General features: G+C 38.7%; 1 protein-coding gene across 3 annotated transcripts in view; it reads right to left on the minus strand.

The window, feature by feature from the left end:
• Positions 1-20,777, minus strand: part of LOC119787944 (partitioning defective 3 homolog) — a 502,126-nt gene extending 481,349 nt beyond the window's left edge. For 2 of the 3 annotated variants that reach the window (XM_038292032.1, XM_038292030.1), the window contains exon 1: positions 20,336-20,777. In XM_038292032.1, coding sequence (XP_038147960.1) covers positions 20,336-20,455 — 120 coding nt within the window. In that variant the 5' untranslated portion in view covers positions 20,456-20,777. The remainder of the gene's footprint in view (positions 1-20,335) is intronic. The other variant, XM_038292033.1, reaches the window with a different exon arrangement.
• Between the last annotated feature and the right edge of the window lie 2,281 nt (positions 20,778-23,058).

The following is a 23,058-nucleotide window of genomic DNA, read 5'->3' on the forward strand; positions in this document are numbered from 1 at the left end:
TGTTTTTCTCTTGGTTTTTCTGTATGAAAAGGCTTAAAGTTGAGTTATACTGAAGGTGTTGATTGTACCACTGTTTCTTTGCAGCAGGGTTGGAATTCCGACCTGGGATCTTTTTTCAAATATTTGGATTGTTTTAAGCAGTAGGTTTTTTTTTTTCTAAACTGCCCTTAGATATGAGTGTGAGGTGTTATCCATATTCCATCACAATTATCCAAAGAAGGGTCACAATGCCTATCTCCAGCTGATTACAGGCAAGACTCAGGGTCCACCCTGGACAGGTCAACACAGAAACAAACAACCATTCACACACACCTAAGAAGAATGGAGAGAAGCCAATTAACGTAACAGTCAAGTTTTTGGAGTACCTGGAGAGAACCCACACATGCTCAGGGAGAACATGCAAACTCCATGCAGAAAGACCCTGGGCCAGGAATTGAACCCAGAACCTTCTTGCTGTAAGGCAGGAGTGCTAACCACTGCGTCACTGAGCAGCCCATTTGAGTGCTGTATGTGTGCCAATACAAGGTTCCCCATGCATCTCACCAAATGTTCATTAGAGATAGACAGCAACCCCCTACAACACTGCAAGGACAAATGGTATACACGATGGATGGATGGATGGATGGATGGATGGATGGATGGATGGATGGATGGATGGATGGATGGATGGATGGATGGATGGATGGATGGATGGATGGATGGATGGATTGAAACATAAGCAGTTTTCTTTGTAAAGAAGTCTAATAACGATATCATAAGGAAAGGAAATCTTTGTATCTGAGTGTGCCGTAATCCAATCTGCTCTGTTGCATCCAGGAACAAGCTAGCTAGCTGTCCCTGGCATGTGCCGACTCGCCTCAGATTCTTCTCTCAAAGATGAGATCAAACTAACTCAGAAGTTGTTCTGATCAACTAGCTTATCTTGATTTGAGAGATATAAGGCAGCAAGAAGTCCCCGCCTTTGATTTCATTTTGGCTTCAACTGTTTTGACTAAATCATCAGCTGCTATAATTAGGGCTGAAACAATCAGATTAATCGTGAATAATGAATTATGAAATACTCCAATTAATATAGTAATGGATTAATCTTTAGCTGGAGTATAAAGACTGTAAAAGATGCCTTTAGCTGACAGAGCGTCCATCTTAGAGCAGTTATTATAACAAAATTGTTAGAAAATATACAAACATTTTGCTTTTAAGATAGCAAAAAAAAAAAAAAATCTGTCAATATGCTCTATCCCAAGCTCCTCAAGTGGAAATCTTTTAGTTTCACCTGGTTTAATTTTGCAAAAACTCTTTAAGGAACTGATTATAATTCGATTAATCGAAAAAATAATCTACAGATTATTTGATTTGCAAAATGTTAGTTGCAACCCTAGCTGAAATGTAAATGTTTTTATTAGAATCCACTTTTCCAAAATTTTTGCTACATATCTCTTTAACATGCCATAGGCAAAAAAATAAAATAAGACAGAATAAATTGCTTATGTTAAAAAAAGCAGAATTATGAAAACATTTTAAGCATCGCAATTGCCCTTATGCAACCCAAAAAAACCTCTGGTTTGAGGCTAATTATTTGCACTGGTGTTTCTTTCTGTTAAGTCAAACGTGAAAGTTTTTGGCTTGAGTCTGATGAAGATGAAAAAAGGCTGGAGTTGTGAATAAGTAACCTGTTCAAGATTTCAACAATTAGTCTTCTAATGTAAAGTCAAATATGTCAGTGTTGGGCCAAAAGAATATGGGATGATCATAATGCACTAATGCATCTATTATAGGTTGTATATCCAATTATTTGAGGTTTAACATCCTTTAAGACAGCATTAAGACAGCCCCTTCTGCTCCAGGACAAACTATACAGCATGGGAGTGGACCCGCACCTGGTCACCTGGATCTACAGTTACCTCACCAACAGGCCGCAGTATGTCAGCTGAAGGACATCATGTCTGACACTGTGGTCAGCAGCACAGGAGCCCCTCAGGGCACAGTACTGGCCCCTCTTCTCTTCACCCTGTACTCCTCTGACTTCCACTACAACTCAGAGCTGTGTCATATACAAAAGTATGCTGATGACACAGCCATAGTCGGATGCATCAGGGATGACAAAGAGGAGGAGTATCGACATCTGGTGGGGGACTTTGCCCTTTGGTGCCACACAAACCACCTGGAGCTCAACACCTCTAAGACAAAGGAGCTGGTTATAGACTTTAGGAGGCCCAGACAAAAGCCAAGACCAGTCGTACTAGAGGGAACTAAGGTGGAGGCCGTGGACTCCTACAAGTACCTTGGAGTGTGGTTGGACAGCAAACTGGACTGGTAAAAACACACCAACAACCTGTATGGGAAGGTACAAAGTAAGATGTACTTGCTTAGGAGACTGCGATCCTTTAACATCTGCAGCAAACTACTATATATGTTCTGTCCAGTCTGTGATTGCGAGTGTCCTCTTCAACACCGTGGTGAGCTGGACTAATAGAACTGTGATGCAGAGAAGTAACCCCTGTTGGCCCAGACCTCTCTGTCTTTTTCCTGTGACTCACCAACTCACATCAGGGTGACCGCCGCAACGTCTCTACCTTGCTGGCAACATTCTTCAACGTTCAAACAACCAGATCATTCAGAACAAGACATCACCATTATAGGCCTACTTCTCCTCCTCTCTTAGTTTTGCTGGAGAGGCCTGGGATCAGAGATCTTGCAGAGAAAAGGGCTGCAACTAATGATTACTTTGCAAATCGATTAATCTGTTGATTATTTTTTTCAATTACTCAATTAATAATTGAATAGCCAAGAATCCTTAAAGAAGACTATTTACAAAATTAAACCAGCTAGAGGCATGTTTTAGGATGTCAATAGTCAATTTAACGATTAATCGATTACTAAATTACTGATTAATCCGATTAATTGTTTCAGCCCTAGCAAAGACTGAACAAAAGATTCTGATTCTGTCTTTTACTATTGTAACAATGTTCCTGCTATCCTCTTGACCTGGTTTCTATCAAAAAACAATATTTTACTCTCAATGAATTTTTAACCTGGTTCAATAAAGGAAAAAATAATAATAATATTATTAATAATAACAACAGTTACAGGGGAAACATAAATACTAAACAATGTGGATTTAGATCATTCCGTTTCTGTATTCAAAAACTGAACAGCGTCAGCTAATAGCAGCCGGACGCTTATACTGATGACAGTGAAAACAGTCTTTCTGTTTATGAAGTAATGAAAGGGGAGGGGGTGGCCTAGTGGTTAGAGCAGTGCACTTGTGCTCTGCGAAGGTTGCAAGTACCCGGTTCAATCCCCACAGACTGCTTCTCTGGGTCCCTGAGCAAGACCCTTAATCCCACAGTGCTACCCGAGCGCCACACAATGGCAGCCTGCTGCTCCCTGAGGCAATGGGTTAAATCCAGAGTGAATTTCCCCATTGTGTAACAATAAAGGCATTTAAATTTATTTTAGCTAGGGTTTAAAGGGATAGTTCGGTATTTTTGACATGAATCTGTCCTCCTAGCTGGGCGGACCGAGACATGCATCTGGCTGTTGTTGAGCTCGCTGTCTGAATGACGGCGCGCAGTGATACGAACAGAGAGAAAATAGGACCAATTGATAACGACGTGTGACTTTTTCCACTACAACGTTTTTGGGATGCAAAAATATCACTCTTTTGAACACATAATGTTTTGGGAAGAGAAAAGTTTTATTTCGCTGGTCCTAAAAACCTGCCGGACTACTTTCGGCTTGACCAAAACTGGACGATAACTCTGCTCACAGGACGCTGCCAGGGGTAAGTCAGTGTGATTGCATGCCACTGGTGATGGGGATGCCATACAGATTCATGTCAAAAATACCGAACTATCCCTTTAAACACTAATAGAAAACCAATGTTAATGTGTTGTCTGATCTGCCAATTTGACTGTGTCATCATCTGGACTGGTAGCTCACCTTCATTGTTCCTTTCACTCACCTGCCTAACTGCCCTGTTTTCTAATCTTATTATTCCTTGGTTCCATCCTGGTTCCTGGCGGCCAGTGGAAGGAGTTTAATGTCTGTCTCCGCTCCTTCCCCGCTGTACTCTCCGGGTTTTGGCTCAGAACGCGGGGAGGATCACTTTTTCTTCCCGTAAGCCTGGCTTCTAGGAGGAGACCAGTTTAAAGGTCCTACTCAAGTTTTGGTTTCTATGTCCGGTCTCTGTTACCCTCACCACTGAGCCTGCTCGTCAGCACCTAAGTCTGTTCTGCTCCTGTGCGTCTCCGCCTTGTCACGCTTCTGAACTCGGTCGGACTCTGAATCTGCCTGGGAGCTCTGAGGATTCCTGGAAGCCTGGATTGACCTGTCCCTGCCTGATCTGTCTTCCCCTTACTTGGATCGACTTCCTGCAAGCTCTCTGGGGCTGCAGCATTGGAGACACTGTTTGAGGAATGCTGCGCCGGTTGGAAGCCCATCTGCCCCGCACACCTCTCATGGACTGGTGGCGGTAATGGGCTGGACTATCAAACCAGGTAAGTGACTCACACAGATAATCATCTTCTGTCAGATGATCGTTGTCACTTACCTGTGTTTCTCCCACAACCAGAGTGTCTATAATTGGGCGGTGCCCCGCCCCCCTCCTACAGTCACCGTGAACCACAGACCGCGCTCCTGTTCTGGTTCTGTTTGTTTTATGTTAATAAACGTTTTGAACTTTCCTACTGGCTGTCTCACCATTAATAAGATTTGATCCAAGAGTCTCTTTAAAACAAGTACACCCATGCTTGCTAGTTGTCTAAATAACTTACATCCACTTCTGCCATTTATTTTGTTATTTTCCCAAGAATAGTCACCTAATATTAAGAATTACGTATCCGTATGATTATTGATTTCATATTAGGTAAAACGTTTCATATATTGTGAAATGGTCAGAACACATTCTAAATTGGTGTAAAAACTAATCTGATCTTATTCCAAATTCTTCAAGATAAACTTTTGGTTCTCAAATATAAAATCACGCTGAACAGTGATATCATTGCATTATTTGACAGTAATGGTTTTGAACTATTTTGGTTTGAATTTTACTTCTAAGTCTACGTATAGGTATTTGTTTAGTTGAGTTTTTGAGCTGAAATATGTTTAACCTGGAGTTGAAATCTCTTTTTTTTTTCTCAAGAAATTCTTTTATTTATATTTTTTTAACTATTAACCATGATTTGTTCTTGCATATCACTTTGATCTGTTGTCCTATCAGCTATTTGGGTGTGTGTTCACAGGTACACACATAATGTTCTGAATGTTTTTCAAGTAAATTACAAATAACATAAATTCATACAAGTTCACAAAACATCTACATCAATAACATCTTTACCAACTTGAGGAATAAGGACTTGTCTTTTCCATTTAACAGCGGGTAAATAGTAGAGCAATTAGTCCAAATCACCATCTTCTTTTACCTCCCTGTTCTTTGTTGAGGCCTGCCACATGCAACTACATGCTCCATCAGCAAAGCAAGAACTCATAAAATCAGGCAATATACCTCTTTACCCAAGGGCTATTGAAGTAGTTTTTTTTTTTGTTTTTGCTTAAGACACTAAAATATGGAGAAATAAGTTTGCACAACACTTTTTTATTGCTGCGATAAGCTAGCCATGTATCATTGCTGCTTTCGCAAACACACCATTTTGACAGCACAGAAACATTGAACATATTTAATCCACTAAAATGCATTGCATCATCGATTTTTTTCACAGTCACAATACGATGTAGGATTAGAGCCCAAGGTGAAAGCTATGAGAAAGAGGGGAGTAAGCCAACATTACATCATCGCCTTTGTCCTTGAAGGAATCATTTTGAAAAATGGCTGTATCAGAAAGACACAGAGAGGAAGGCAGAGGCTGATGTTTCAACAAAGCAAAATATGGTGCCAAAGTTAACATAAAAGACAGATTTAGCTTTAATCCACCTTCTTTTTTAATGTGATTAATCAGTTTTGCCCCCAAGGAAGCCATCATCCAATTAGTGTACAACCAGTATATAATCCATTGACTGGAATATGAAGATTGAAGGGTTCTGTCCAGCTGTCTAAAGCAAAAAAAAAAAAAGAAACAAAAACAAAAGTCCTAGCAGGTAAACCATACCTGTTAAGTTTTGGATTTTACAATATGGGAAATGTTACAACATCCCCAGTCAAGCTCCAGTATCCATTACATTTTAAGACTGTTGCACAAGAAATATAAAATAAAGATGTGTAAACCAACAGCAAACCAAAGAAGATGATCAGATCATGACTTACCGGTAATTTTATAATACAATAATATGGGAAATTTGCGGAAGACTGCAGGAAAGAGGAGTAAAACACAGTAGATTCTCAGCCAAAACTTGACAGCTATGAGCTAACCACAACACTCAAATAGATCCAAATAGTTTAATCCAAATAGAGTCTATACTTTATCAGGGATCGATATAAAATGAGGTGAGAAACATTACTGATTAGAAAAAGGAAACCTTTATATTTCACAGATGGACAGTATGTCAGCAAACCCATAGCTAGTATAAACCCATTTCTAAAGCAAAGATCCAAACGGCATCTTCTTTTTTTACACCTGGTGTCATTTCATCATCTCAATCTGCAGGTTTACTAGTGGTTCCTAGAATTCCTAAAAGTAGAATGGGAGGCAGATCTTTTAGTTATCAGGCTCCTCTCCTGTGGAACCAACTACCAGTTTTTGTCCGTGAGGCAGACACCCTGGATACTTTTAAGGCTAGGCTTAAAACGTTAAAACTTTTTGATAAAGCTTATAGTTAGAGTGGCTGAGGTTATCCTGAGCTATCTCTATAGTTACGCTGCTATAGACTTGAACTTCTTGAGAACAAATTCTGCTTCATTCTATCTCTGTTCTCCCACCCTGCAAAATCTGTTAGTTCAATCTCTAATGTTCTGCTCTCTCTGCTTTTTCTCATAGAAGCTTCATCTGGTCTGTTCCTGTTTGGCTGTGACTCCATCCTGGAGAGAAATATCACCTGTGCTGCTGCCATCAACACATTTGTTTATGGATGTTGGAGATCGGCCTGTTTTTCAGTGTAGTCCTGTTTCTCTGACTGTGACTAACTGGATGTGCTCTCTTCTCGTCCTCTGACATGGGGATGGCTCGAAGTTCGTCTGACTGCCTGTGTGTTGCCTTTTGTATCTCTGCTTCTTTCTGTATGTCTGCTTCTGTCTCCTTGAACCCCAGTCGGCCTCAGCAGATGGCTGCTCACACTGAGCCTGATTCCGCTGGAGGTTTCTTCCTGTTAAAGGGAGTTTTTCCTCTCCACTATCACTACAGTACAAGCATGCTATGGTTTGAGGGATTGCCTTTGAGTCAATGAGTCGATGCAATCAACTGGTTTTCCTTAGATAGAGACTGGATCAGTTTGTCTTTGTAAAGTGCCTTAAGAGGAAATATGCTGTAAATTGGCACTATAAAAATAAACTGAATTGAATTCACTGCAGAAAGTCACTGAGAAAACTTTATAAACAGTCATTAAAATATGTGCAGATTAGATGTAAAAAAAAAAACATGTATGGAGCTGAGTACTTAAAGAAAGTTTGATAAAATCAATATGGGCATGTAGTGTCTTTACAAAAAAAAAAAAAAAAAAAAAACAAGATCATATCATCTGTTTTTTCTACCAGTTGCAAGAGCAAAATCGCTGCCATCAGAGTCAGACACTGATCATCTGAAATAAAACAAACCTCTGCGGGAAGTTACTCCAAACAAAATGTGTTGGTCAGATATATAGGCTCTCTTTTAATAAAAAAAAACAATACAACTAAAAATAAACTACTGTCTATGACCTACCCCAGCTTTCAAATGTATCAAAACGATATGCTGAGTTGCATGTAAAAACATGTAAAAACATCACAGTCATCAGGCAAACTGATAGAACTGGTTCCCTGATAATATAAAAAGCTGTCTGTCCACTCTTCTGGCACTCAGAGGAAGGAAATAGGCAAAGATCTTCTCAGATAAAAAGACTACTTGTTAAAGGACAGCTTTGGTTTTCAGGTAATGTGAATAAAGCAGAGAAACAAATCTAGATCTTTCATTTTAAATGGCTCCATTTTCATCCTTAATATCTAGAAAAAACAAATTAATTTTGCTGCAGGTGAAAGTTTCTGCATCAAATATGTTTAAACCGATAACATTATTTTAGACTTTTTTATGGATTTGTTGAACACTTTGTCAGATAAGGCTAATAATCACATGCTTTGCCCCAAAAGGAATATCATAATGAAAACAGGATTTGTAGGGACATATTTTAGTTTGTCATCTTAAATAAACAGGAAGTTCAGAACCTCTTATGCTGTAACAACTATCTCCACTGTTTAATATGCTTTAAGATGTAAAAACCTACTTTTCTGTCTAAAAATGAAGTTGAAATGTAAGCTTAGCTTGGGGAGCAGGGCCAGGGCTTTAATTATCCAGCCCTCTACTTATACCCAGCTCACTCATCCTTCACAGATTGTTGCATTTGTTCAACCCCACCCTCCTTTAAACTCCGCTGAGTCTCACCTCATCCCTCTGTCTTCTCTCCATCCCATCATTATTTTCTCCATTTTCTACTCATTCTTTATCTGTAACCACACCCTTTCTTTCCAGCAGCTCCCTGCTGAGTCTCCCCAGCATTCATCAGCACATCCCTAACCCAAATCATCCATCTCTTCGACCCCTTCCCTCTTTTAAGCTTTATATTTATATTAGGGCAGCAACTAACGATTATTTTACGAATCAATTATTAATTTAATTCTTTTTTCCCGATTGATTAAGTAATATTCGGACAGCCAAAGGTTCTTAAAATATATTTTTTTAAGAAAGTAAGGTGAAACTAAAACGTTCCACTTCAGGAGTTCCGAATAGATCATATTGACAGATTTAAAAAAAAAATTTTTTAGCTAAAGTCATATTTTACAATCTATATACTCCAGTTAATGATTAATTTATTGCTAATTAGTTGACAATTATTTTAATAACCAACTAATCATGATCAATCTGATTCATTGTTTCAGCTCTAATTTATAACTAAGTGAATGATATAGAAATATTTGCATCATTTTGCCTTGAAATTAGCTAGCCTCACTATTATTCCCCGGAAAAATAAAGAAAGGAAACTGCTGCAGGGTTAAAGGTCAACAGATTTCAGGTTTTGTATTCTGAGCAGGAAGCTTACAGAACACCACATTAACTTTACAGAGGAACGGACATGTTAACACACTAAACACAACCAGCATCTATCACGATCTTAGGCTGAACTCTTTAAACAGTTTGGCATGAAAGTAATGTTTAGTTGTTCATCTTCAAGGGCAGTGAAAACAAACCGCAACGCCGAAAAGAAACCCAGGAATCTGAGAAACTACAGCAGCAGGCAAAACAGATGCTGACCCTGAACATTCCCAGCAGTGGATGTACGCTACATTACAGGAAAGCCAATCATGCAATGGTCTGGCATGGCCCTGGCATACCCAGACTCTAGCAGTCACCACTCTGGCCTGTTGCCTACTTGCTCTGCCTGCAGAGCGGCTGCAAGAATTTCTCCCAGCTCTGCTCCGTGTGCTCTATGCAAACACGCCCATACCGATATATACATCAACACCTGTGTTTGAACCTGAAATGCATGCAGCTGGGTGGGGGAGAGTTTGGATTACACAATGCTCACAGAGTTTGAAGTCAGAGTTTGCAATGCCGTTCACTTCAGCAGGAGTGTTTGCCAGGCTGTTGTTTGATCAGATCTCTCTCTAGGTTTTAGAATTTAGGACCGTTTTATGTACATATCGTTGGAACGATTACAGAGACGTAAAAGAACATTAAAACACACTTATTTTCATGCAGGGATATTTTCTCACTCCTGCATTACACCCTCTTCGAGAAATTGCTTTATAGGAGTGCTACCAACCTGAGTGTCAGTTTACTGTTTAAGATAAAATCCCAACTCTTCCCCACGTTCTTATCCAATTGTAATTTTTAAAAAGTATTTACAACTCTCAAACATTTTTGTCATTTTACAAGCAAACATGAAGGAAAGTCCACTGATCAGACGAACTTGCGAAACATCCCGGTAACATCATGCTGTGGAGCTGCTTTACTTAAACAGCAACAGGGATATTTTTCTAAAAGATACAGGGCATTAATGGGTAGAAAATGCAACGGCTAAGACTTACAGAGCTATACTGAAAGAATGAACATTAACTATAATTCAAAATTTTAAGAAAATCTTTTAAAGTGGGAAAAAATACTGGGTTTCAGATGTGCAAACCTCACGGAAGATATATCCCCGCAAAGCTTTGTCTGCATAAAGGTTTATTTATATAGCACATCTCAGTGTCAAGAAAATTTAAAATGCTGCAAATGAAAAGAGAGCAAAAGTGAATAATTAAAAAAGAAAGTTATATTAAAAGAAAGACAAAAAGTTTGATTGAAAAATAAAAGGAAAGTTAAACTCAAAACTTTACTGTTTGGATACTAGACTTTGCAAACCTTGTATCATTTTCCTTTTATTTCAAAAATTAAAAAAAAAATTATAAAAAACTTTATTGAGTCTAACAGAAATTTGTGGTAACTGCAGCCAAAGGCAAACAAGAACATAATAAAAAGGGAGCAGCGGTTTTTGTTTTGTTCCGACATATTATTGCAACAAAAGATGTTTGTGGTTGCCACTTGACATAATGAAATATTGCAATATTAGTATTAAAATGCTAGTATTCCATGATACGCTGCAGTCTGTGGTTACAGCTTTTGTCACTGACTGATGGTCAGGACTCAAGCGATTCAAGCCAAACAGAAGGAGTCTGTGCTCTGCAGCTGCAATACTGTGATGCTCAGCTGCTAAGCTAAACATAGTAAGTTCTAGCAACATAATGAGCATCCAAATATCCTTTTATGTATGACCTGTAACTAGCAGAAGAAATTCAAGCAAAGTCTCAGATTTTAGCATTTCACGAAAAAAAAAAAAAAAAGATTTCTGCATGCAGACCCTGTAAAAATAATATTGCTCATAAAGCAAGAGCTGGTGACACTGCTTCAATTTGCAGTCAGAGAGGAAGAGCTACGCTTTTAAATTAAAGGAGAGCGCAAGCTTGTCGTCACTGACAGGGAGCCTTCCTGTGACATTATGACAGGTTTGAATTGATTCAGTTTGTTTTTACTGAAGATGAGAAGTTTAAAAAAAACAAGGCTTTTGTTAAAAAAAACAGAACATCATAAGATAATCCTAAAGATGACTGAAAGAGAGGGGAGGAAACCTCAATAGGATGATTTTTTTAAAAAACACAGAACAGTTTGCTGCCTACAGTGTCAATAAGGGTTAATCACTAGTTTGATTTTGAAGGTTAACTGGGACCTTTAGTCGGTATTATCAAAAATAGTCATCAATTATTTTGCTAATTAATTATAATGAGTGGCGAACAGTCATTCAGGCTTAGGTGTGTTTTATCTTCTGTAACATATTACAGTTAGTCATGAAAAAAAACTGAGGTAATGACAAAAAAACTGAAATGTGCAAGAAGCCATGGACTGAAATATATGGAGGGAGAGATATTAAAGGAATAGTACACCCAAAACATGATTAGCCTTCATTTTCTACTCACCCCCATGCTGAACAACACTCTGGAGTACTTTTTTGATATCTCAAATGCATCTGGAGATCTGGGAGGCTTCTTGCTGTCTGCTGACATTCAAATAATGGAGGTCTATGGTGACCGAGACAGAAAGGTCCATAAAAGTCCACAAAAAACGTGTCAATATTCCTCCATACTGCTCGTCCAATGTATTCCAAGTGTCCTGAGTGGGTAGCATCCAGAATTTACTCGAAACGAAGTGATTTAGAATGTTTTTAGAGCATAAACAGTAGTGTATAGGATTTCCTGAAAGCGCACACATGCGTGTTCACGACGCTACGGAAGCCGGCTAATCATCAAGCTGAAGGCTAATCATGTTTTGGGTGTACTATTCCTTTAACCTGGTTAAATGTTCATTTTATCTGTCGAGCTTCTAGCTCCAAAAAAATATAACAATTTTTTTTAAACAATAATCTTTAAACTGGTCAAGCTTTGGTGGCGCATTGGTTAGCGCACACGACCTATGTACGGAGGCCTTAGTCCTCATTGTGGGCGACCCGGGTTCGAATCTGACCTGTGGTCCTTTGCTGCATGTCACTCCTCCTCCAATGCCTACTTTCCTGTCAACCTACTGTGTAGGGATCTGATCTGAATATAAGGCAACTCCACTCGGACAAACTCTATTGCACCTGTTTCTTGAGGATCGAATCTCCTTTGGAGTTTAAATATATTATTACCTATATTTGGTATTATTTTACATTTCATTGGCAATCTAAAGTAGCCAAAACAATAAAACAATAATTGTCAGTCTTGAAGGAAAGTACAGCGTTCTAAGACCAGCTCTGACGTTTAACCCTTTAAAGCCCGATCCAAGAATAAAACAAAACAGAAAATAACTTTTTTTTTGGTTTGATGTCCTTATTTGGCCTTTTAAGAAAATATGTAAAAAGAAAAAACAGAAATACATTTTTGGTATTAATAATTTATTACTATGCCATAAGTCAAGATTATTTTTTGTGTAGTCTTCTGCCCTCTGTTATCAGGTATATCTGATTGTGTACAATAGGATTTTGAGCAAAGTTTTTACCATTAAATTATGCAAAAGGTCTCCGACGCAAAACATTTCAGAAACCGTATGTATCAAATATGATATATTTGGCATTACAGGGTTAACAAGGTGACCAAAAAGTCTCTTTTTTAATCTTTTTATTGAAATCTGAGGGCAGAGTTGGTAAAATGGGACATCTTAAAAAATTACTTTCGTAAAGATTTTAGATGAAGAAAACAACAGTTAATCTACTTGTATCGTACCGGCCGAAATTAGAAAATAAATTGTGGTATAAGTTTTTGTTTATTATTTTCTAAGATCTCTGAAGCTCTTAACTGTGTCATTTTTTTCAATTCTCCATTACAAATCTACATATTTTTCCTTGTGTACTTTTACTCGCCTTGCCAACAAAAAAAACAAAAAAATCATTGTTGTTTAAGCAAGTTTTCACCTAAAAGCATGATTAGATGGGAATTTATCATCCTCCTGGTAAATTACAGGCTGTCACCACATTGGTCCTCTATCTTTGTATTTACTTCAACTGCGGATATCTAATTTGTGGTGATAGCACCTATTTTGTGTGTTTATTCCAAACAAAAGAAAAAATGATGGGATTAACTCAATCGCCTCACTTTGATCTACACTAATAGTAAAGCAGAGCTTTTGCATATTTTTCCTGCTGTAAATCTTTACGGGTGACTGGGTTAACTGTAACTCGTGACTTGTGGAGCAGCAGAAGTGATGTGGGATTAACCTTTAATTTTTCCCTGAAAAGAAGCGAGTATGAAATGAGACCCATCAGGCTTTGATCCACAGTTAAAAAAGGAATGAGAGGAAAGATCTGCATGAAAAGGTGAAGTAAAGACTTAAGCGCGCTCATAGCATAGATTAATAATGATTGTCAGCCATCATTTAATATTATCCTCTCTTTTAAAACCCATAAAATCCCTAAACCCACCGTATTGTTTCCCCTGTTCATTCTGCAGCTCTGCTCTGTTACATAAGACCCGAGTGAAGTGAGCTAATGAGGATTGACAGCTCTTTTTTTTTAAGTCGCTTCCCACAGTCTGACTGCTGAGCTTTTCTGTACAGCATCACCAGAACAGGTCCATGACAGGTCTTTACCTGAGGATTTCAGGATTAAAAACTCAACTTTTGACTCCGTCTGACATGAAACTAAGTCTCAGAAATGTGTGTTTGGGAGTTAGCAAAGCAGCTACGCAACAAAGCAGAAATCAGAGGTGCATTTATATAGATGCGGAGAGTTGCTTGTGTATTTAAAAGAAAAATTAGCCTTTGTTTCCTAATTTTGCTCCCTTGTAAATATACTGAGGCAATTTGCCCCCAAGCCCCACACCTAGGAAACAAACAGGACAGAGATCGCTATCCTCTCTAGACTAATGCAGACCAAGGAAACAAACAAGCACTCTTCCTGCAGAGAAAAGCTTTTTGTTCTGATTGGCTCATTCTTCTGGCTTAACTCCAAGTAACTCCTAACTTGGGAGTAGTGTCACTTTAGAAGTACACACAAACTTTTCTGGTGCTGTTGCAACAGCTCTGTAGCTCTGAGTGTTTGTTGCTCACGACAGCCATGAGAACAATAACAGTCCTCCAAACCAAAACATGAAGAAAAAATGTGGATTTCAACCTGCAGTCCGTTGAAGAAGCATTTCTTCTTCTTCAGCCTTGGGAAATTAGGTAACAGAACAGCTCAAACCGATGAATAGTTAAAATTTTGAAAACGGCGCTGAGCGTTTTAGTCTGACACACTGAAAGAAACCCATCCAGCCTACTGGTTTCAAAAGTCGCCTGTTGAGAAAACAAAAGCCAGATGAGGTCATCCGGCAACTTTACAACAAGACGTTACGTTACTTTAGTCACACCAGACAAAAAAATGACTTATGGTGGGGGGAAAAAAAAGGAACTACAGCACATCCCTGTAAAACACTCCGTCTTTAAGCTGAAACATGGTGATGGCAGCGTCATGCTACGGGAATGTTCTCTAGTCTGTCCAAGACTTGACAACAGAGGTTCACTGACACTTCCTGTCACTTCAGACATAGAAGAAATTTCAGTTTTAACTAGATATTAAAGGCTGTTAGAGATTCTGAACAGTAACTGTAGCCTAATTGCTTTTTGATTCATGGTGAGTGATGTGATACGCTCTTTAGGGGATATAATAAGTTACTGACTTGGAGGAAAAGGCTTGTCTTAGCAGATTTATGACCCAGAGGACACTGCTTCTCCATCTGATATTACTTTAACTGTTTAGATTAAAGGTAAAATAAGGAAATATAACAATATATAGTCCAGAGTTCTCGTTTTCCAGCAAGGAAGTTCTCCATTTGTCTCTGCTAACACCACTGCTATGTTGTGACATGTCATCAGGTCTGTGCTTGGGGAATTTTGAGAGTAAAAAATGGCAATTATGTGCTTTAAGGCTTTTAGCATGCATCTAGAGTTACTGTGGGAAAATAAAAGAAAAAAAAAACATCCTAAAATGCAGCTCTTCAAAGATTTAAATACAGTCCTAACCGCAAACTATGGATGGGGTAAGTGAATGTTTAAGCGTTCCTTTGTCATTTGGGCCTTACTGGATACCATAAAGGGAATCTGATGAACTGAGTTCTGAATCTCCCAATAAAGTCTTCTTAGCATTGATGACTTTTGGGGAAAAAAGTGGTAAAAACGAAATCTCTGATCGCAGAAAGCACTCTAATCCACCCTGATTGTGCACTAAATTGGATCTGAAATTAATGGACTTAGACGGGGCAATTGATGCCCACTTTCTGCTCCTGCTGAGACCTTGACAAAAGCCTCCAGAGTCCCCAAGGACGTTCAGGTGCATCGACACAGCCTGTACCCTGACTGAGCTCAGCTGCTGCCGTGCAACTGCATCATGTAATCCAATATAAAGTAGACAGTAAGCTTACTATGATTGTTATTTAATATAGGCAACCAAGAACAACTGCAAACTCAGCACATAATAGGCTGCACGCTACATGGAAGAAAAACCTGCAAGAGCTAAATTAATGCATTAATACATGAATGAAGACTCAGTTTGTTGCAAAATTGTATAGTGCTATTCATATTTTGCCAACTGTGGAAGGCTGACCTCTGCAGTGCCCTGAAATCGTCTGCAGCCTCCAACATGTTGACCGCCCTGGATTTTGATAGTATAGTGTGTTAAAATGAACTGTATTCACTCCTCTGGATTTATTTTTACCATCGGAGTAAGAGAGGCTGACACAGTATATAATTTGCCCTAAAACCTCACAGTTATAAACCTCATTATGCTGATTTTCTAGGGGGCGTGAATACTTTTGCAAGACACCGTTAGTGAATCCAATGGGAGCACTCATCCGACATCTGATACAGAAAATGTCTGCTGCTATTGACACTGAAATCTTTTTGCTGTCTGTCACCTCATTCAGAGGCATCTCCTCAGAGAGGGATTTGAAATCTGAGACCCTCCACTCAGGACACGTACCCTTTTCTTCCCTTTCATCAAGGTCTCACCTTATTGTGACAAGGCAAATGGTGCATGTAGTTCCATATGATCTATGTGATAAAATACTCAATTTATCTTTGTTCAATGACTATAAATATATATGCCATGAGAAGTGAAAGCAGGCTGCATAGCAGAAATCTGTTGCACTCTGATTGATGAAGGGTTAGATGTTATCAGCTGTAAACCTATAAAACTAGAAGTGATTACATCTTTAGTGTAGTCTAAAGGGATTGCCTTGCACGCAACACCGAAGCAAAGTTGGGCATTTTTCCAAAGGGAAACTACACTGGATCTTTTAAAATTCACACGGATCAATAGATCAGTCGCCTGCATTCTGCTGAGGTGAGGAAAAGCATGAAGCTCTGGTAAGAAGAGGAGGGAGACATCTGTATGGTTACAAGTGAGCATCTAGGAAGGAAATGCTCCTCAGAATGCTCTAATGAGGCGGACCAACTTTATCACTGTTTGACAGTGGAATGTATTAACCCTAACCTTTACATTGAGCTTTTTTACTTTAAGACACAACTATCCATTATCCATAGATTTAGACTTCAAATTATTGGCTCTCAACTAATTTGTTTCAAAACAGGAAATAAGATAATTATCTATCAAATTATGATAGAAAAAAAGAAAATTCATCCATCTTCTCCTGCTCATCTGTCATGTTGGAGCCCCAAGCAGTCTATGGGCGAAAGGTGGGGTAGACCCTGTATAGGTCAGCAGTCTATCACAGGGCAACAGAGGGACACACAAACATGTACACAAACACCAAACACCTAGGAACAATTTACCTAACAGTCATGATTTTTGGACTGTGGGAGGAAGCCAGCGTACCTGGAGAGAACCCATGCATGCAGGGGGAGAAGATGGAAACTCCATAAAGACAGACCACAGGCAAGGAATCGAACTCATGTCCTTTTCTCTGCAATGCAACAGCGCTACAAACAGCACCAGCATGCAGCGCCGAAGGCAAATTAATTTGGGAGAAATTAAAATATATGTTTTTTGTTTTGTTTTGTTTTTTTGTTGTTGTTTTTTTACATTTTATTTAAAAGCAGCATGCATAAAAAATTATTTAACAATTTCTCTCTCCAATGATGAGCTCCCTGCATTAGAGGTTTGGAGGCCCTTGGACCATCACCCTAATCTTCACCTCACTAAAACCAGGACTACAAAAAATGAATATTACTTCTGGAAAGATTAAACTCGCTGAGCATTTTAAAATCTCCCTGTATTACAAATCCTTATCAAATCAGTAGTCTTCCTTAAGAAAAAAAGAAATGGTTTTAGCAGGGCATACACTGTACGATTTTTTTGCCAATTATCCAATCGTGCGAGAATTTTTCAATCGGGCCGAGTTTCAGCCTCATATTGCAACATGTAGTATACAGGGGGTAACCAGAGGCGATCACCCTCCTGATCAGGAATCGTAAGGTCAGGAGAAAATCAATCATATTTGAAATTCAGTCGGCCGTTGTGAGGTGTTCGGGGGCAAAACCTGCCAACATATTCTCATTATCAGTGCGAATGAAATCGTACGAAAAGTTATGCACACTATTTCGTACGTTTTGGACGTTTTTCCTAAAAAAAACCACATCAGTGCGCATGCGCTGGCAGACAGAAAAAAAAAGCAGATCCGCGGACGGACGTAAAATTAGGAAAAACCGTGCAATCATCACTTATTCATGTCTCTAACTACGTTGCTTGCTGTTTTATATCTTAGAGTTAGGGTTAGGGTTAGGGCTAATTGTAATTTATATTCTATATTCGTGAATGGTGCGTCAAATGCGCATGCGCATACGACGAAAATAACGTCCAAAACGTACGAAATTACGGTGCATAACTTTTCGTACGATTTCATACGCAGTCATAATGAGAATAGGTTGAACCTGCTGTTGAAGCAGAGTTACGACCGTCTACAAACCGATTTACCAGAACCTCAAACACTGCTCATGTGCAAACAACCGAGTTCTTCTTCTATTTCTACTGTCTACGTTTGGCTTTCAGATTGACGAGTCGTCTCAGCGCTGAGTCTGATGTCTGGTTTCTGGACATGCAGTGTGAACAGTTAGATCGCATTGGTACAGTGTAAGAACATACATAATAAGCTATGAACTTTAAAACCCTGCGATTTAATCGCACAGTTGGAGCTGTAGCTGAGTACATCCAGTACTCGAGTTAAGGGGGCATGAGAGGGGATGGCATCCCCCTTCTTAAAAAAATCTTTAAAATCATCCCCCTTCTTAAATAACCATCCCCCCCATACCATCTCCTGTGACATTTTATTACTGAATGTGTAAAATTTCTACTATATATTAACAGTAATAGCAATAATATTGCGCTTTTAAATTTTGTCGGGCTGTGAGCTTATCAGAATCAGAAATACTTTAATAATCCCAGAGGGAAATTACTTTTGTTACACGCTCCAGTTAGTTTTATATAATATATACACACATCCAACTATACAATAATAAAGATAAAAAATAAGAATAAAAAAGAAAAAAAAGAGAGATAAACTACAAAAACACATATAGCTCTCCTGTATATATATATATATATATGTACGTATATCTATGCATATGTAAAAACTAAATCCAAATAAAGTGAAAATCCAAGTAAATGATAAATCCAAGTATAGTGATACGTGGCGTGCAAAAATAGTGCAAAAAATGTCAGTTGGTGGGGGGAAATAAATAAAACCTGCAACCTGGTCAAGGTTAATGACCGACGTACCTGACATGTAACAATATATTGAATATATTAATTAGTCTATGTATGCTTCCAAATAAAAATCCACCAGCCCTCATTCTCATTTTGTTACAACTAGACTACTGAGTACAACGATTGAAAATATCGTACAGCGTCTGCCCGGCTTTAGATGGCTTCTATTATCCAGACATTAACTATATTATAGGCATATAATATAGGCCCTTCTGTTATGACAGACGTACATTACACTACATAGTAACAACCTGGGCACAGATACTACATATAATGCATTTATAATGTAAGACATACTGTTAGGTGTCAGAATGTTTTGTGTGGCCCACCTGTTGCTTTCCAAACTAGCTGATTTAGACCAACATTGTTCCTCACACCTACTGACACAGACTATTTCCTCTGTTTGGACAGTTTCCAGCTGTTTAAATGTCATGTCATCACTGTAACTGTTGGACCAGCGACTATATAAAAGAAGTGGATTTTTTTTGCACATCTGATGATTCTGCTTTAAATCTTTATGTTGAAGTGTGGAATTTTGATTCAAGGTAATCGTGCTAGAAGAGTCTTGAACATGTATTGATTTTAAAATTAGAACAACACTAGAGCTAAACAAGAACTAACGTGACTCTAATGATAATAGAAGCAGCTGGCAAAGAGGGCACAGTGTTGTTACAAACCATGGCGACAGTAGCAAGCTGGAAATGTTTCATTTGTCTTTTTAATGGGTTACAGAAAAGCCAGAAGAAAACAGCAAAGCTTCTTCTGAGTATAAGTTGTTCCACACTGCAAAAATTAAATTATTTACCCTTAATTTGAGTAGGTAAATGAGATAGTTTGCCAATGGAATTAGTATTTCTACTCTTAAAATAAGATAATGAGATAATATGCACTTGAAATAAGACAATGCAATTGTTTTTTCTTATTTCAAATGTAAATTGTCTTGTTATATTAGCAAAATACCTTGCTTGCCTCCTAAATTCAAGACTAAATTAAGAAAAATGACTTAGTTAGATTTTGTTTTTTGCAGTGCAAAGCATGTAAGCATTGAAGCCAAAGTATGGATGGATCTGACAGGTCACCTGGTCTTTTCCTAAGCAGCCTGCGTAATTACACACTAATACCTGCAGACACACAGCGCGGGATTTTCTCAGCCACTTTGAATTCCTGCTCACATGAATTTATCGGATCCCTCCTTTTCTCTGTCCCTTCAACTTTTCTTTTTCACCAGCAACATTTACAAACAACATCATTACATCTAGTGCGTAATTTGGTGTTTTTATTTTAGTTTCCATACTATAAATGAGGGGAGAAACAATGTGATTTTGTTCTATGAGGGGCCCCTGGGGCCCCTCCATCGATATCTATGTATAAAACGCCACTTTAAACAGTGGATCAGAGGGTTTGAAATCACTTCCACGCAGGACAGTTTGCGTGAACAAGACAGGGCGGTGAGGAAGAGGAGCAGGAGGAAGAGCAGGAGGAGGGGACCTACCTTTGCTATGGCTTTTTTATACCTCATGGCAGCTTGTTCGATAAGGCTTTGCACTTTAACATTCCCATCTCCACACGGAACGACCACCCGCGTCCTCCCGAAACACACCGTCACCTTCATTCCTCCTGCGCTGCGTTAATCCCACCGTGGAAAAAGACGCGTCCGAGCGACGATAACAACCATCCCGCGTGTGTGAGAGAGAGTGGGTGAGTGGGTGAAGGTAAAACCAAATCAACCCCCCCACCACCACCAAAGGGATCGCCTTTGTTTTGCAGCAGGGTCCTCAGAGGAGAAAAACAAGCAGAAGCGCCACGCAGGGATCCAGCGGCAGGGCTGGGTGGCGTCCTCCTCCTTACTCTGATTCAACTGACTCACCGCCTGAAACTTCCCAACACAAAGCCTCTCCGACTGCACAGCTGACAACTGACACTGCGTGTGAGCCACATGTTGGAGCAGGCACCAAGAATGCGCGCAGACTGTGCGCTCCGTGGGCACGCATCTGTCCAAACACACGTTTTTTACTCTTCCTCCACTTTAGGAACACTTTCTGTTGGAGAAATGTTATATTTAAAGGCGCCTTTAAAGCTAAAGTGTTTGGATAACCTTTGCGTAAAACTCGTATAATTAAGGCTGAAAAGCTAAAGTGGAAAAAAACTAACAGAACCTGCTTAACGCACTTTGGGATCATATTTCTGGCAACCATCTGTTGCAGTTTAACTATAAACCTAATAAATCTGGATGCGCTTTTATTCCAAACTCTGTGTTTACAATACAGACATTCTATAGTAAAACCCAATGAAAAGTTAGAGGGATTGATTTGTTCAACTTTTAACTGCCTCATGAAGCTCACCTCGATCTGACAGAAAATAGAAATAGAAAATTACTTTATTGTCCCACAATGGGGAAATGTAAAATAGAAGTCACATGGAATCAAGCAATGAAAAAGGGAACAAGGCAGACATGCCCCATGGTTGGAGATTGTATTTTTTGTTTAACCTTTTATAGAGAACTCAGTGAAATACTTTGAAAACCTAAATTTCAGGCCAATAGTTTTATTGGAATCCAGGACAAGACCTTATTACCTATGTAACATTAAAAAATAGAGATATTTTGATAGAAAAAAAATAATGTCAATGTAATAACACATGCCAACTTGCCAGAATATATTAAGGAAAAAAAAGTACTTCTATAAGAAATCCATGAAAAACACTCAGAGAGTGAAAGAACCATGTACAACATAACCTTAGAGGCATTAATGCTGATACTGGCACTTACATTTTTTTAGTTTATAAACCTAAATATAATTGTTAACCAGGCTTATTAACTGTTTAACTTTACTTTTTAACTTTTCAATTAATTTTTTACCTTTTTTCTTGACTTGTTAGCTTTTTTCGACTTAATTTACAGTAGGTAATATATCATTCAAGGGCTCATCTAATTGGTCGATTGCCAAAATGAGACGTACAGCCATGTAGCTGTATCTTTGCTGAATGACTGGATATAGATCTTGTGCTTCTAGACCTCACTGAGGGACAGAGGGGACTCTGAGTGATCAAAAAAGGTAATTTGCCCTATAAAGGGTTAACAGCTTAAGGGGACACCTGTCAGAGGTGGGAAGAGGGGGAGTCAGCTGTTTAAAGAGTTCAAAACAAGACAAATGTTCATCTTTTACCCACAGCAACAACTCCAAACACACACACAGCTGTGTTTTCATGACATAAGGGGACATTTTATTGACTTGCATTCATTTTATATGGCCTAAGCCTAACTCACAGAAGAGAACTTTACCTTATGAGGACCAGTTAAATATCCCTATAGGTGCCTGTAAGTCCCCACATGTTGGATATTTTACAAAATACGTCCTCCACATTGTAGGTAAAACGCGTCCTGATCTGCAGTGTTATACAGTAGTTTAGATCAAAGTGTATGCATGTATTAGAGAGAAAGTTTGTACCTTAACCCGGCCTGGGATAAGACTTAAAATGTTAATTCACGCGTTTCATCCAATCTGACAGTTTAGGCTATTAATACAAAAAAGGATTGACAAATATTTCTATCTCTACACATTTCAACTGGTTAAGACATATCTCAATATTGCAGCAGACATTTTTTTTTTACCTCAGAAGATGTTTCTTCCACCTAACAAACTATTGTAGAACTACAAACTATTAAAAGAATAAAAGATTATACTTTTGTGAGGTACTGTGAATTTAATCTGTCATATTCTAAACTGATGTCAGTTTTCATCTTAAGAAATGCCTAAATAAGAGAGCAAGTATTTCCTAACAAGGATCAAAGTGCTCCTTTCTCTTATATTTGATATGTTTAAGCTGTCAGCATGATAAAGCCCATAAAACATGCTTCATAAATAGCATATTATTGCAGTTTTAACAAGAAAAGGTGAGTTTAAATTCTTCTGTCAGTCTTATCTGAGCTCTAAACATTGGATCGTAGCACGCTCTAATGGGAGGAATATACTATGCATGAATTATTGACCCGCTTAGCAGGATAAGGATGATGCCAAAGGATAGAAAAAACATATGACCCAATTTTTAGATAAAAGCTGAAACCTTTCGGCGGCTTCCCTCGCTACCCGCAGCCCTCACTCTTTATTTCCAATGAACTCCAAATGAATGAACATGAAAAATCAGAGCAGCAGGGACAAACCAGGTCTGTACTGTGCAGTGTTAGTACAAACATCAACATGTCACATGGTTTACAGT

This window comes from Cyprinodon tularosa, unplaced genomic scaffold, assembly GCF_016077235.1.
Source record: "Cyprinodon tularosa strain WSP-4 unplaced genomic scaffold, ASM1607723v1 ctg306, whole genome shotgun sequence".
In the NCBI taxonomy this organism is placed as follows: domain Eukaryota; kingdom Metazoa; phylum Chordata; class Actinopteri; order Cyprinodontiformes; family Cyprinodontidae; genus Cyprinodon; species Cyprinodon tularosa.